Source organism: Phacochoerus africanus, chromosome X (assembly GCF_016906955.1).
Source record: "Phacochoerus africanus isolate WHEZ1 chromosome X, ROS_Pafr_v1, whole genome shotgun sequence".
Taxonomy (NCBI): Eukaryota; Metazoa; Chordata; class Mammalia; order Artiodactyla; family Suidae; genus Phacochoerus; species Phacochoerus africanus.
In genome coordinates, this window is record NC_062560.1 from 113,681,366 (window position 1) to 113,695,952 (window position 14,587).

The window sequence follows — 14,587 nt, forward strand, 5'->3', positions numbered from 1 at the left end:
GAGAAATGGGGGCATTTTTCTGAGCTTCCCAGGGAAGCTACTCTAACCTGTTTCTAAGTGGAGACTGCGGACTGGGTGTGTGTTTGGCGGGGGGGGGAGTGGCTTTGACTGGGGCTTGGGACCAAGACGGATGCTCACCCAGGAGATGGGCGGAGAGGGAGGCGGGTTTCTTGGACTGAATAGGAGGCTAGGCGAACAGCAGGAAAAGCATTGCATGGTCCACATGTGAGGGCTTACAAAAAAAAAGACCCAAGGCATTTTTATTTGAGCATTTATTATTTTTTTTTCCAAAGAAATCCATGCAAAGGGAAAGAGAGACAGAAAAACATGGTAACCATGTGCTAGCAGCCAAACATAGGAAAATAATTTGGCACAATTTGATTTTTTTTTTTCTTTGCAAAAGGACAATCTATGCTACCACTAAAATTTACCTTCCTCGCAAAGATCCATTTGATTTTCGAAAACGTCACGCAGGGTTAGTCTTCTACTTAATGGCTGGAGGAAGTAAATAAGGTAAAAAAAAAAAATAGAAAAGAAGAAGAAAGGTGGTGCCCTTCAGAGAGGGAGAACCACGGGGCACTGAGGAGCAGTCAGTGCACCAGCAAGAAGAAGCACAGCACAGAGACCGCCAAGCTGGGGAGGACCTTGGGCGCCGAGTGGCCGTTCCCCAGGTTGTGGGAGGCGGCCAGCTCATTGTCCTTCTCATTCGCCTGCTGCTTGCTTCCGGGAGCATCGTCCATGTCCAGGTCATAGGCCAGTTCTGCCGAAAGAAAAGAAGGACTTCAAATACCCGCCTTACCCGCAGCAACAAGCCTGGACCGCGGCCAGGCAGGCCGGGGCTTCTATGGAGATGGGAAGACGGGGTGTGTGTGTGTGTGGGGGGGCACCTGAGGAAGATGGGAGTGCTGCTCCCTCCGCAGAGCACACCAGCAGGGAGCCAGCCGGCTGCTCCCCTCCCCGCCTCAGGCTCCACCCGCACCCCAGGGTGCACGTCTGTCTTGCGCCTGGCAAGGCTTCACGCTGAGGTTATTTTCAGTGATCTCACAGGTGTCAAAACACAGGTGTGCAGTTCCCGTTGTGGCGCAGTGGAAAGGAACCCGACTAGCATCCATGAGGATGGGGGTTTGATCCCTGGCCTTGCTCAGTGGGTCAAGGATCCGGCGTTGCTGTGAGCTGTGGTGTAGGTCACAGACACGGCTCGGATCTGGCGTTGCTGTGGCTCTGGCGTAGGCCGGCAGCAAGAGCTCCGATTAGACCCCTAGCCTGGGAACCTCTATATGCCGAGGGTGTGGCCCTAAAAAACAAAAAACAAAAATCCATATAAGCTGCCATGTGCGTGACAACGCATATGTCCTTGCGCATGTGTGTTGCAGGGAGGGGATGTGGCGGACCCTGACCCTGGTGTACCTTTCCTGGGCCCTGCCTCCCATACAGATTTCCCCCTGGGAGCCCTGCTCCAGAGTTGAGGGCAGGGTCCTTTGCCACTGAAAGTTTTGTTTTTCCCCAATAATTCTTCTTTATGGTCTCTTCACTACCCCCCCCCCAACACACACACTTTATATAATGCATAGGATTTAAACTGATTATCAAGTCAATTAAGACCCTAACCTCCTCCTTTGTCTGCCTACCGTTTGAGACATGCTCATGAGTCTGAAAAGAAATTGGGATATTGGGGGTTGGCCTGATGTGCAAGTCTCCCAGCGAGCAAATCTAAGTAGATTTGCCTTCCCAGATTTAGAGGTCAAGTCTCCTCCCTTGACTTTTCTAGATCTGGTCACCAGCGTTTCTATTTCAACAGCCTGTGAAGGTGATGTGATGCGAGCGACCTCGGCAGCCAACTGTCCCGTGGTCGATGGAGCCAGAAAGATCCCTTGAGGACACCGAGATGCTTAGCAACAGGCACAGGGGAAGTGACTCGGATTCGGCAGAAGGAAGGAAGGAAGAGGAAGGAAGAGCTCCTCTTACAGAGGATGAAACACGCAGTAAGTCACAGGAAGAAGGTGTGGAGGACTCAGCTGGCCCAGGACGTGTGCAGAGCAGGGCCCGGGACCAGGGCTGCTGCTGCGAGGCTGGCATTGCTTAGGGCAGGCAGCAAGGTCAAAGCGATCCAAGCTGGGGGGGGGGGTCTAATTACCGAGCCCAAAACACTGCTCTCCAAAGGGCTACTGCAGTTTATAGGCCACCGGCAATGAGGAGGGACCCACATTGACTGTGCCGCAATCAGGAGAAGATACTGTACTCAGTATAAGACGAGAGCTATTTCAAAGTTTCTTTAACTGGCATACATTTGATTACTAGTATCAACAAACTTTTTCTACGTTTGCGTTTACATATTCTATTTTTCAATGACTAAGAGTTCACATCCTTGGCCTTCTCATCTAATGGGTAGTAATGTTTTTCCTATTCATCTGAATATATATCTCACTGGGTCCTTTGCCTATCATCTTCCATCCAAATAATTTTGCTATTTTGTTATTAACTACAATTCGTTTTCACTGCTCTACAAACGATGACCTAACTTTTTAACATATGTGAAATCTGGCCACATTTGGCCCTTCTGAAGCTGAGAAAGTTTTTCTGGGGAGCTGATAATAATTCAACATTTCCAGGGAGCCCTTTTATGGAGGGAAAAGGCAAATCAGCAGACTAATCTCCATTCCCTCTCCCCTCCAAATAAATAGATACAAAGAAAATAAAAAGAGGAAAGGAACAAAGGGCAACGCTCTACTTGGAAATCAGACCTCTTTGTCTGAAAGGTGAACTATGCCCAGCGCACAGAGAAGGCGGAGGTCAGCTGTCAGGCGGCAGGGACAGCACAGGCTTAGGTCCTGATCAGATTTCACCAGAGTTGAGAACACATATGGCTGGAGCTGTTGAAAGGCCAGCCTTGAGTCTCAGGGCAGCTTCTCAACTTGAATGAGGCGGCGTATTTTTAGGGCCGACCTGTACGAACGCGCTCTCAGCAGCGCTTTTCAGATTCCTTGTCTGGATGTTCCCCTTTTGCCCAAATTAGAATGAAGCAACATCTTTTAATGTGGCTCCATGGCTCTGCTGCTATTTATCTTGCTCTTCAAGTAACCCATGACCATGACACAATTTTGTCTGCTATAGTCTGTATGGTCAACTCAGTGGTTACATTAAATCCAGTAGTTTCTCATCTTTTTGCCACCAAACACTTTTTTTTTTTTGTCTTTTTGTCTTTTTGCTATTTCTTTGGGCCGCTCCCACGGCATACGGAGGTTCCCAGGCTAGGGGTCCAATCGGAGCTGTAGCCACCAGCCTACACCAGAGCCACAGCAACGCGGGATCCGAGCCGCGTCTGCAACCTACACCACAGCTCACGGCAACGCCGGATCCTTAACCCACTGAGCAAGGGCAGGGACCGAACCCGCAACCTCATGGTTCCTAGTCGGATTCGTGAACCACTGCGCCATGACGGGAACTCCCCACCAAACACTTCTTCTGTGACATTTCTCTTGTTTTGAAATAATCCATTATTGAGTCCTTGTTGTGTGCTAAGTGCTTTATGTATATCATCTCATTTAATTGAACCTTCTCAGCAATGTTAGGGAGTAGGTATTATAATTCAAATATACATATACAAGTATGCATATGTGTATGTGCGTATATATATGTATATATATATACAAATTGAAAAGCGTTGTACACCAAATAGACTCCAATGATTAAGCAGTAATAGATTGCTTCTCAAAAAAAGAAAACCCAAAACCTTGATTAGTGTAATATATCCAGTGTTTCCACATACAACTGATCACATACTTGATTAAGGAGCCTTATTAAACTTTATGAAATACTAAAAAGAGCTCTAGGTGTGGGGACCCAGAATGGGAATTATATCAGTTCTCTACCTGAAGAAATTGGCAATCATGGCTGAGGCCATCAGACACGTCTGGCACAAAGCTGGGCCAAGTGTTCTACCTCCAAGGGGGCCCAAGAATATTCAGAATAATACCTCCCTGTGCTGCCTAAGCTGTGGCTGCAGGTTTCCTGAGGCTTCCAGCTCAGCAGCAGCCACGCTCTTTCACCCAACCCTACAGCTGGGCTCCTGGGGCTGATACTGATGGGCCACTATTCTGGAGATTCGAGATGAAGGGGACAGCTTAGCATGACAAGGAAGCACTATGGGAGACAGAAAAAACAAGAGTTTTGAGAAAGAGAAATGTGGATATTCCTGAACAGAGGAAATATACGCCAATTTAATTCAACAAACCTAACGGTAGCCTGTTCTGTCCCAAGCACTGAACTGGAAGACTGGGGAACGATCGAGGGTGTGCCTTCAGGAATCCCCCACCCTGGCAAGGAAAACAGACCACCAGAGACCCCAACACACGACCCTCAGCAGAAAGTGGAAAGGGTTCCGAAAAAGGCACTAGCAGAATGCCAGGAGGATGGACGGGGGACAGAAACATTCCAAATAAATGGCTCTGGGAAGGCTTCTTGGAGCCAGCGGGAGGTCATCTACCGCAGGAAGGGTGGGCAGCCCCAGGGCAGGGCCGAATGAAACAGTGATGCATTTCAGGCAGAGGGTCCAGCTCCAGCAAAAGCAGCTCTGTCGGAGAAGGCAGACAGGGCTTGTACTCACAAGAGCAAGGAGCCGCTCCACAGGAAAGGAGCGCAGCGCGCACACTGTTGGGGGGATGTTCCATGGCGGGTGACAAAAGCTAAGGTGGGAAGGACAAGTGAGGGCCCAATCATGGGGAGCTGGGATGCCAAGACTTGATGCTGGGGGCCCTAGGGAGCCAACACAGGGTTTTTTTTGTTTTTGTTGTTTGCCTTTTCTAGCGCCACACCCACGGCATATGGAGGTTCCCAGGCTAGGGGTCTAATCAGAGCTGTAGCCGCCGCGGCCTACGCCACAGCCACAGCAACGCGGGATCCCTAACCCACTAAGCAGGGCCAGGGATCAAACCCGCAACCTCATGGTTCCTAGTCAGATTCGTTAACCACTGCGTCACGACGGGAACTCCCCAACGAAGGGTTTTAAGTACAATGTGTTTTGTGTTTTTCAGAAAGAGGACTGGTAACAGTTTGGAGGACAGCCCCAGGTGGCCCTGGGGAGACTTGTCAGACTTCTTGTCGTGGGAAAAACAAGAAGCCTTGTGGGAACAGTGTCTGGGGATCAGCCAGGAGCAAACATTAAAAAAAAAAAAAAAATTGTAGAAACCAACAAAGAAGCTAAATCAACACCAAACCAAAAACCTCATTTTTCTATAAACCAGATGCATTCTGGGAATCACCACAAACCATACTCTTAAATCCTTCATATTTTTATCAGTGATTTTTTTTCCAGAATGTATCTTCGTTGTATTAGGCACATATCATAGAAGGCAGACAAACTGTTTCTGTCTTGCAGTTGAATGTCGGTGAGAACCGTTTAGGTCAGTAAGGAGACTTTCAGGCTAAATCCAAAAATCTGTTTCTATTTGTAATCAGTTTAAAGATACCCAGAGGGTAGACCCAACAGTCTGTACTAATTACACACTCAGCCCTGACTCTCATGTCCCTTGTGTTGCAGATTAGATAATCCCTTGAAATTATCCTCCATCCTTAAAATCTGCACTTTGGGTTGAAAAGTTTCTCTGCACTGGGCGATGCCCTCGGTGAGAAGCTCTCCCCCCCCCCCCGCCCCGGAGCTGTTCCGTCTCCCAGTGGAGTTCCTAAGACAGGCAGTACCATCCTGGGAGCTGGGCTGGCTCAGTTACTGGCCGGCGGTTTCCCCTTTGACAAGTTATGTCCCCCTGCTCTGGGTTTTGGCCTGGGCAAACTGGATTCCCCTTGAGTTTTATGTCTGATTCTGAAGCTCTTGGGGCCCAGCGAAGGGCACAGTCGGCTGGAGGCTGTGATCTTTCCCCTACGCACAGCAGCCGAGGTGGCTGTTCCCACCAGAGCATCTGTGCGCGCAAAGAGTCAACCAGTTGCTTCTCCCGGGGTGTGGGTCTTCCGTGAGGTTCGCCAGCTCCTGAATTCTGAATCCTCCCTCTTCTCGAGGTGGTCTGTGGTCTAATCTTGGATGAGAGGCCCTGGCAATAAATAAACCCATGCTGGACTGTGTGTTTTCTTTAAACCCTAGCATAATACCTTCTCCTAAAGGCAGTACACACACAGCGCTGGGGGAGAAGTTGCTGGACCTGGGGTGCATCCAGCAGGCCTGCACCGGCAGCCAAGAGAAATCTGTCAGCCGGTGAAAGAAAGAAAAGCCTTCGGGTCCTTACAGAGCCACCTGGGTCTGGAGCATATGAGAGGATGCTAGGGCTGGCCCTCTGGGGGCATGGGTGTCAAGGAGGGCCTATGGGGGCCTTACCCACTCCAGCAGGCAGACGTCACAGTGCAGGGGAAAGAGGAGCTGCTGTCAAAAGTGCCAGGGGAGTGACTGCTGCTGTTGAGCCAAGCACAGGGGTGTCTCTCTTGCCAAGCTTACACCAGCAGATGACTAATCCAGCCCTCACAGAGCACCAGAGAAATACTCCTCTCCCCGCATTGTGTGTTCGCTGTGTACAGCTGGCCCCCAGGACGTGAATATGCAAAACCTTCCCTGCATTGCTGGTGGAGCCCAGGGGCTGGAATTTGAGAAATGGCCGGAAATCCCGTTCATTGCATTACTACTCACTCTTGCTCCCCTTCCCGCAGAAGCCTGCTGGCCCTGCCGTGGGCTTCTGAGTCCCAAATAGAGCTCGGGTTCCCTTGTCCTCTCCTCAACACAATGTCCTTCCCTGCCACATCCACCCCCCTCCCCAACCTTTGTGAACTTTCAGGTGTGAAATGACTTCGTGGGCTTGAAAGCAGAGGAACGTGACTTTGCTAATGACCCGCAGGTCCCTGGGAGTCTAGATTTTCTTCATGGATCAGATGACGGGGAAATGGCACACTTGAGGCCTCTGGTTTTAATGCATCTGATGGGACTCCCTTTAGGGCCCATTTCACAATATGTCTTCTTGACAAATAATTGAGCTGCCCATTTCACCCACTAAATGACTAAATTCTGGGAAGACTCCAATGGCCTCTTCTGGATTCTCATTGCCCCAGCCCTCTGGGGCAATGAGATGCCCACTTCATTTCTTACAGCTGATTCCAGCCTGCGAACACCCTCAATCCCACTGCTAGGATGTTCAAAGAACACCATGGATTTTGCCATATAGACATAGCCTAACTTCCCTGTTGGCCTCTTTCTCAATCTGGGGTATCTGTATCTTTAGGTTCCACTGCAGTGGGCTATGGGTATATGAAGCCGCAGTGTGTTCTTCCTGAGGATTTGGGGGAAACAGCCTATTTTATACTGAAACATGCAAGGCTGGCTGCCAGAAGAAATACAGTATTTGCCAAGACTGCAATCAGGTACCCACCTCACACCCATCAGAATAGCCATCATCAAAAAGTCTACGCATATATACACTAACAATGAAAGATCAGCAAGAGAAATTAATAATCCCACTTACCATTGCAGCAATAAAATACCTCGGAATAAATCTACCTAAGGAGGCAAAAGACCTGTACTCTGAAAACTATAAGATGCTGATGATGAAGAGATATACCATGTTCTTGGGTCAGAAGAATCAATATTGTTAAAATAACTATACTACCCAAGGCAACTTACAGATTCAATGCAATCCCTATCAAATTACCAATGGTATTTTTCACAGACCTAGATAAAATTTGTATGGAAACACAAAATATCCCAAATAGCCAAAGCAATACTGAGAAAAATGGAGCTGGAGGAACCTGGCTTCCTGACCTAAGACTATACTACAGAACTATAGTCATCAAAGCAGTACGGTACTGACACAAAAACAGACATCTAGATCACTAGACCAGAACAGAAAGCCCAGAAATAAACCCACCTATGGTCAACTAATCTATGACAAGTGAGGCAATGATATACAATGGCAAAAAAAGTCTCTTCAATAAGTGGTGCTAGGAAAACTGGACAACTACATGTAAAAGAATTAAAACAGTCTAACACCATACACAAAGACGAACTCAAAATGGATTAAAAACCTAATAAGACCGGATACTTTAAAGCTCTTAGAGGACAACACAGAACACTGACATAAACCACAGCAATATCTTTTTGGATCCATCTCCTAGAGTAATAACAAAAACAAATGAGACCTAATTAAATGTAAAAGCTTTTTGCACAGCAAAGGAAACCATAAGCGAAATGAAAATACAACCCACAGAACGGGAGAAAAATCTTTGCAAACTATGATCAACAAGGGATTAATCTCCAAAATATATAAACATCTCATGCAGTTCTCTATATTAGAAAAAAAAAAAAACCTGATCAAGACATGGTCAGAAGATCTAAATAGTCATTTCTCCAAAGAAGATAGCTAGATGGCCAAAAAGCACGTGAAAAGATGAACATTTCTAATTATCAGAGAAATGCAAATCAAAATGAGGTTATCACCTCACACTGGTCAGAATGGCCGTCATCAAAATGTCTACAAACAAGTGCTGGAGACGGTGTGGAGAAAAGAGACCCCTCCTATACTGTTGGTGGGAATGTAAATTTGTACAACCACTAGGGTGAACAGTATGGAGGCTCCTTGAAAAACTAAATATAGAACTACCATATGATCCAGTAAGCCCACTCCTGGGCATATATCTGGATAAAACCATAATTTGAAAAGATAACATGCACCAGTATTTACATTGTTCATTGCAGCAGTATTTATAATAGCCAAGACATGGAAGCCACCTAAATGTCCATCAACGGATTGGATAAAGAAGACGTGGTACACATATGCAACGGCATATTAGCCATAAAAAATGAAATAATGCTATTTGCAGCAACATGGATCTAGAGATTCTCATACTAAGTGAAGTAAATTATAGACAAATACCATATGATAGAAGTGGAATCTAAAATATGATACAAATGAACTTACCTATGAAACAGAAACAGACTCACAGACTTAGAAAACAGACTTGTGGTTGCCAAGGGGGTGGGGGGTAGGAGAGGGAAGGATTGGGAGTTTGGGATTAGCAGAAGCTAATGAGTATATATATATAGGATGGATATACAACCAGGTCTTACTGTAGAGCACAGGGAACTATATTCAGTATCCTGAGATAAACCATAATGGAAAGAAAGATGAAAAGACACATCTATTACCGAGTCATTTTGCCGCACAGTAGAAATTAACATTGTAAATCAACTACACTTCATTAAATTTTTTTAAAAGTGCACTATTTGCATACTCATTTAAAACTTGATAAAATATTTCATGTTTTCTAGGACCTTCAGGTCATGTTCCGGGTGCTTAGGAACAGGTGTCACTCTGTCTTCACTGCTGGAACACTTGGGTCACCTCGGCTTTCTAAACTACCAAAACTGGGCATTCTGACTCACATGTTCCTGATTAATGACTTAACATAGCTTTTTTCTATGACAACTTGCTTGTCAAGAAAGAACGCGCCAGGAATTGCCCTTAGCTGGGGCTCAGACTGTTCAGCGTCTGACACAAAATGGTTTCCAGGGGATTCAGCCACTAAATATGCTTCAGTATTGCATCCAGCCTTTGAGAAAGGAACAAACCAAAATGTCACATAAACCCTTTGGAAATCAGATCCTTTTACTGTAGAATCTTACTCTGCCATGGGCCAAGACTACACTCGTTTGGGTACATCGTGAGTCAAATCCTATTCCCAGAAACAGAACCACTCCCTCCTGTAAAGTCTGATAATATGAGTTTGGCGTGTGGGCGCTGGCCTTCCCCACCAGCCCTGGAATTGTCACCATCTTCCACAGAAGTGTCACGCCTGGTATGCGCCTGTCTACACATCCTTCTCACCTGAGGCTGCCTCACAGTTCCACTGGAGTCACAGCCCATCAAAGCCTTTCCTTCCCACAGGAGAGGTTACTGCATCCCCAAGAGCCAGTGGAATATTCGAGAAGCTGGTGACAGAGACACTGTTCAGCCAGGACCAGGGAAGAAGATGAAGAGAAGAGGCTTCAGGAAAGGCAGAAGGGAAGAGGAGGCTTTAAAGTGAGGACTGCGAAGAAGCTACGGGAGATGTTTGAGAGATGTTTTGGTCGGGTGGGCACGTCAAACACCAGACGGTACTGAGTTGAGAAGAGAGTGGGAGCGGATGTGGATTCACTGGCTACTCAATTAGCCTTGTGGAGAAGTTCAAGAGCGAGTGCAGTGAAGCACCATCACCCTGAGCATGCTGAGGTGTCGTGGCAGCGCCTTCAACGTCACAACACCTGTGCAACCAAGCTTCTTGGAAGATGCCTCCAGAGTTCCAACTCAAGGTGGCCTTTGGCAATGCTATATTCTTGTTATGTCTCATGCATTAACAGCCTGTAGACACCACATACTTGTATGCCAGTGTTTGCGCAGATTATTCACAGCAGCCAAAAGGTGGGAGCAACCCAAGAGTCCATCAGTGGATGAATGGATAAACAAAATGCGGTACATTCACACGATGGGATGTTCTCAGCCATAAAAGGAATGAGATACTGATATGTGCTACGAGGTATATAAGCTCAGAAACTTGATGCTAAGAGAAGGAAGCCAGTCCCAAAATAGCACATAGTAGATGATTCCATTGACATAAACTGCAACTGGACAGAAGAGGCAAATGTTAGCAACAGTGGTAACGGTTGTACAACACTGCGAATGCAATCAGCGCCACTGAATTGTATACATAATGGTTAGAATGACATGTTTTGCAGTTCCCTGGTGGCTCAGTGGGTTAAGGACCCGGCATCGTCACTGCTTCGGCGCAGGTTTGATCCCTGGCCTGGGAACTTCCGCATGTCTTGGGCTTGGCCAAACAACATTGACAAATGTCTTGTTATATATATTTTACCATCAAAAACTATAGAGAGGGAGTTCCCGTTGTGGTGCAGTGGTTAACGAATCCGTCTAGGAACCATGAGGTTGCGGGTTCGATCCCTGCCCTTGCTCAGTGGGTTGGGGATCCAGTGTTGCCGTGAGCTGTGGTGTAGGCCACAGACGCGGCTCGGATCCCGCATTGCTGTCGCCGTGGTGTAGGCCGGCAGCTACAGCTCCGATTCGACCCCTAGCCTGGGAACCTGCCGGCCGCGGAAGTGGCCCTAGAAAAGGCAAAAGGACCAAAAAAAAAAAAAAACCAACCAAAAAAAAACCCCAAAACAACTATAGAGACCAAAAGATAATGGCATCTGGGGCGCATCTTACTTCCTAAGGGGAAGGGAGGGCGAGGGCCCTGTTCCTCTGGCATTTTACTTGGTAGAGGGGCGAGTGTGCCTGTTTGTACCCGATGCCAAGGCAACCGGCCCTAAATGGCACTCCTTCAGCGCTTTGAAAGTCAAGTTGTCCGAAAGAGTTAAAATGGGTATTTAAGCACTACCTCAGCTCTGCAACCGGGGCTCCTCGATGAGGAATGAAGAAAGAGGGCAGTTTTTGTCAGGGATTTTAATCCGAGGCTCACTATTTTAAGGGAACTTACATTTACTTTCCTGAGTCACACAAATGATGCTGAGTTGAAAATGCCTTTTTAAAAAGTCAATGAAGGAATGAATACACGCTGTCCTCATTACTTTAAAAATTTAATGGCTTAGATTCACAGAGCTCTGCTTATAATATAAATTGTAAGCATGACACAGCTACAGAGGTATGCCTTTTTGGGTTCTGAGGCTGTCGAAGGAAAACACAAAATGTCACTTTTTGAAGCCAAATCAGATGGCTGGGCGGGCGTGGTGGTCAGGAGAGTGAGGGAGTGGCCTTACAGTCTCCTGGAGCCCAGAATCCAAGATGCTCAAAAAAAGCAGGGCTTTACATATCCGTTGATGGGGAGACCCGAGGGCTTCCTTTTCTCTTTTTTCTGGCCACGCCCGAGGTGTGCCAGGAAGTTCCCAGGCCAGGGATGGAAGCCGCGCCCCAGCAGTGACAAGGCTGAATCCATCACTGCTACGCCACCGGGGAATTCTGGTAGTCTTCCATTTTTAATCAGCCGTGGTGGATCTTACAAACAATGTACCCGAGAACTAAAATGCATGTGATATCCTGCCACTGTCCAACAGCAAAGGCAAGTTAATAGTACAAGAGCCATTGGGTCAACATGACTCAAGTCCCTGAAAACATTTAGCCTGAGTGTGGGAACATCATGGGCCAAAAAGCAACAGCAGGCAGGTGTCCTCATAGAGGAAAGATGAAAAGCCTCGCTAAGTTGTTCCATCTGAATCTGTCCCCTAAAAACTCTCCAGTTGTGAAACACCTCCCCCATCATCAATGGGAAGCTGTTTTCCCCTTAATTTACTTGGAAGAACACAGCGTCATTCCGGCTCCATCCTCCTACAGTCGGGATCCTCTGTTTTCGGATCTGGACTGTCTGTGAGTCGCCATTCCCACGTTCCCACAGGTACCACCGCCTCTGTCTTTGGACAGGGACCACGTCTCCTCTTTCCTCCAGCCTCTCTCTCCCCACTTACTCCCCTCCCCACAGGGTCCTCAATGCTCCAGCTAGATAAGGTACCCCTGCCTCTCCACTGGTCACAGCTATCCTGTGACAGCAGCAATCAGACCATACTCTTTTCCTAAGTCACATGTTGAGAATCACATTTCTCTTTCTCGGAATCCCATGACGGCTCCCTCCTGCATGGGGGATAAAGTCCTAATTCCTCAGCGTGGCATTCACACGCTTCTCCATCTCACCTTGTCTTGCTTTCCAGTTGCAACTGCCCACATATTTCCCCAAGCACCGTACAATCCCATGTATCATTTGCTGAAAACGGCAAGTACTTTGAGGTTCCCATGTCTTTCTTCTTGCTGTTCCCTCAGCCTGGGATGCTCTCTCTCTCAGGCTTCAACATACATGCCACTTGTTAGAGGAACCCTTCCATCCTCCCCCTAGCCCAGAGGAATTACTTCCCTCTCTGACTATGAGTCAGATTGTACGCCTTTTTTGGCCACACCCATGGCATGAGGAAGGTCCCAGGCCAGGGATCAAACCCAAGTCACAGCAGTGACAATGCCAGATCCTTAACCCACTGAGCCACCAGGGAACTCCCACTGGGACTGTACTTCTACCAGTGGACTAGTTTCATTCTGCAACACAGTAGTCATTCAGCTAGACTAGGAGCCCCATCAAAGGAAGACATGAGTCTACACATAGCACATGACTGGCATAGACACTGAAAAACTGAATGAATGCATGCATGAATCAAGGGCTACACATATGAACCTATATTCCCAGTTTACTGAGAATACGAAGGTGAAGGGCTTCGTCCTTGGCAGAGACCCTTCCCATGCAGACTGTCCTCATCAACTGATGAGTTCCTTGGGGGAAAGAGTCCCACTGAACTAAGATGAAGAAAAGACAAAAGCAGAGCCAGTGGTGGGCGTGGTGCAGGGAGCCAATGGCAGGACTCAAACCCCGACCTCTAGATGCTAAAGCCCTTCTGACAGCAGCCAGTTCTCATTACCTGTAGCATCAGTTCACTCCATGTAGATGGATGCAATCAACAAGATCATTTTCATATTATCTTTTGCTGCCTAGAACTTGATGCTCTGCCCGGTGAGCAGGGGACATATGCCAGCATTCTGTGTGCCATGCTGGTAAGGAATCCGGATTTCCGGTGAGCGGGTTTCATTTCTTTATCACTTCAAACCTTGTGAGTTGGTTCCCATACCTCTGACCCTTGCTTTTGCCTCATAATCTACCCACTGCTGGGCCACACCCTGCCCCCTCCACCCCACGGATCCCCAAGTGCAGGGGTTGCTGGTGATGGACATGGCAGTGCCTGTCTCCGTCACATGAGAATATAGCTTCATTAGTGAAGTCGGTCCCTCGCTTGGCTGTGACAGCGCGAAGCACTGAGACTTCAATCCGCGCAGTCCCCTCCCCTTGCAGAGTCTGCGGGATGACTGCCAGGAAAATACAATTACGGGCTGGCAGGGGAATAAATACAAGTCCTTAACCTAAAAGTTCTGTGTTTTCATTTTCCCCCCTTTCCATGTCTCTATACACATCTTTTTCTCTTTCCATTGCTCCTTAAATTCATTTCCTGTGTCCAATTATTCCCTTCTCTGCTGTCTAGTTGGTGCTTTCCTAAACATTCTCTGCTGTCTCCAGAGTGATCTTTTCCATATCCCGAGGCCAGGGGCAAGGCTGGACTCCTCTAATGGATTCGGAATGTTACAGATGCCTGTCTGTTCCTCTGCCCTTTGAGGTAAATCTCTAACCCGGGTTCCCATTGCTTTAGAAGAGGTTCTAGTATCCCCTTCCTCCGTCTTCCCTCAACGTTTCCGTTGCCTTCCTGTTTACTCTGCAGCGCCATTCCTGCTTCTCAGCTCAGATTCCCTTATTATGGCCCTGGCTTCACCACCCTCCTCCTCTGGCACTGCCAGGCCCTGCGCCCGCGCATGCTCCCTTTGGTACTTCCCATCTCAGATGCTTCTGGCCCACAGCCATGCCATTTGAGTACTGCTGTTTCACGGCCTCGTCTTTCTTCTAAGGGGAAAATGATTTGGACTTTAAAGAAATAAACTTTCTAGTAATCAGTGTAATCTGACAGTTGTGCCGGCTGCCCGAGGCAGCGAGACCCACCTCTAGAGGGGGGGTCCATGAGCGTTTGGAC

General features: G+C 47.7%; 1 protein-coding gene across 1 annotated transcript in view; it reads right to left on the minus strand.

The window, feature by feature from the left end:
- Nucleotides 1-257: 257 nt before the first annotated feature.
- Nucleotides 258-14,587, minus strand: part of GPC3 (glypican 3) — a 438,366-nt gene continuing 424,036 nt past the window's right edge. Inside the window, exon 8 of the mRNA XM_047765314.1 lies at nucleotides 258-760. Within this exon, the coding sequence (XP_047621270.1) occupies nucleotides 591-760 (170 nt within the window). The 3' untranslated portion in view covers nucleotides 258-590. The remainder of the gene's footprint in view (nucleotides 761-14,587) is intronic.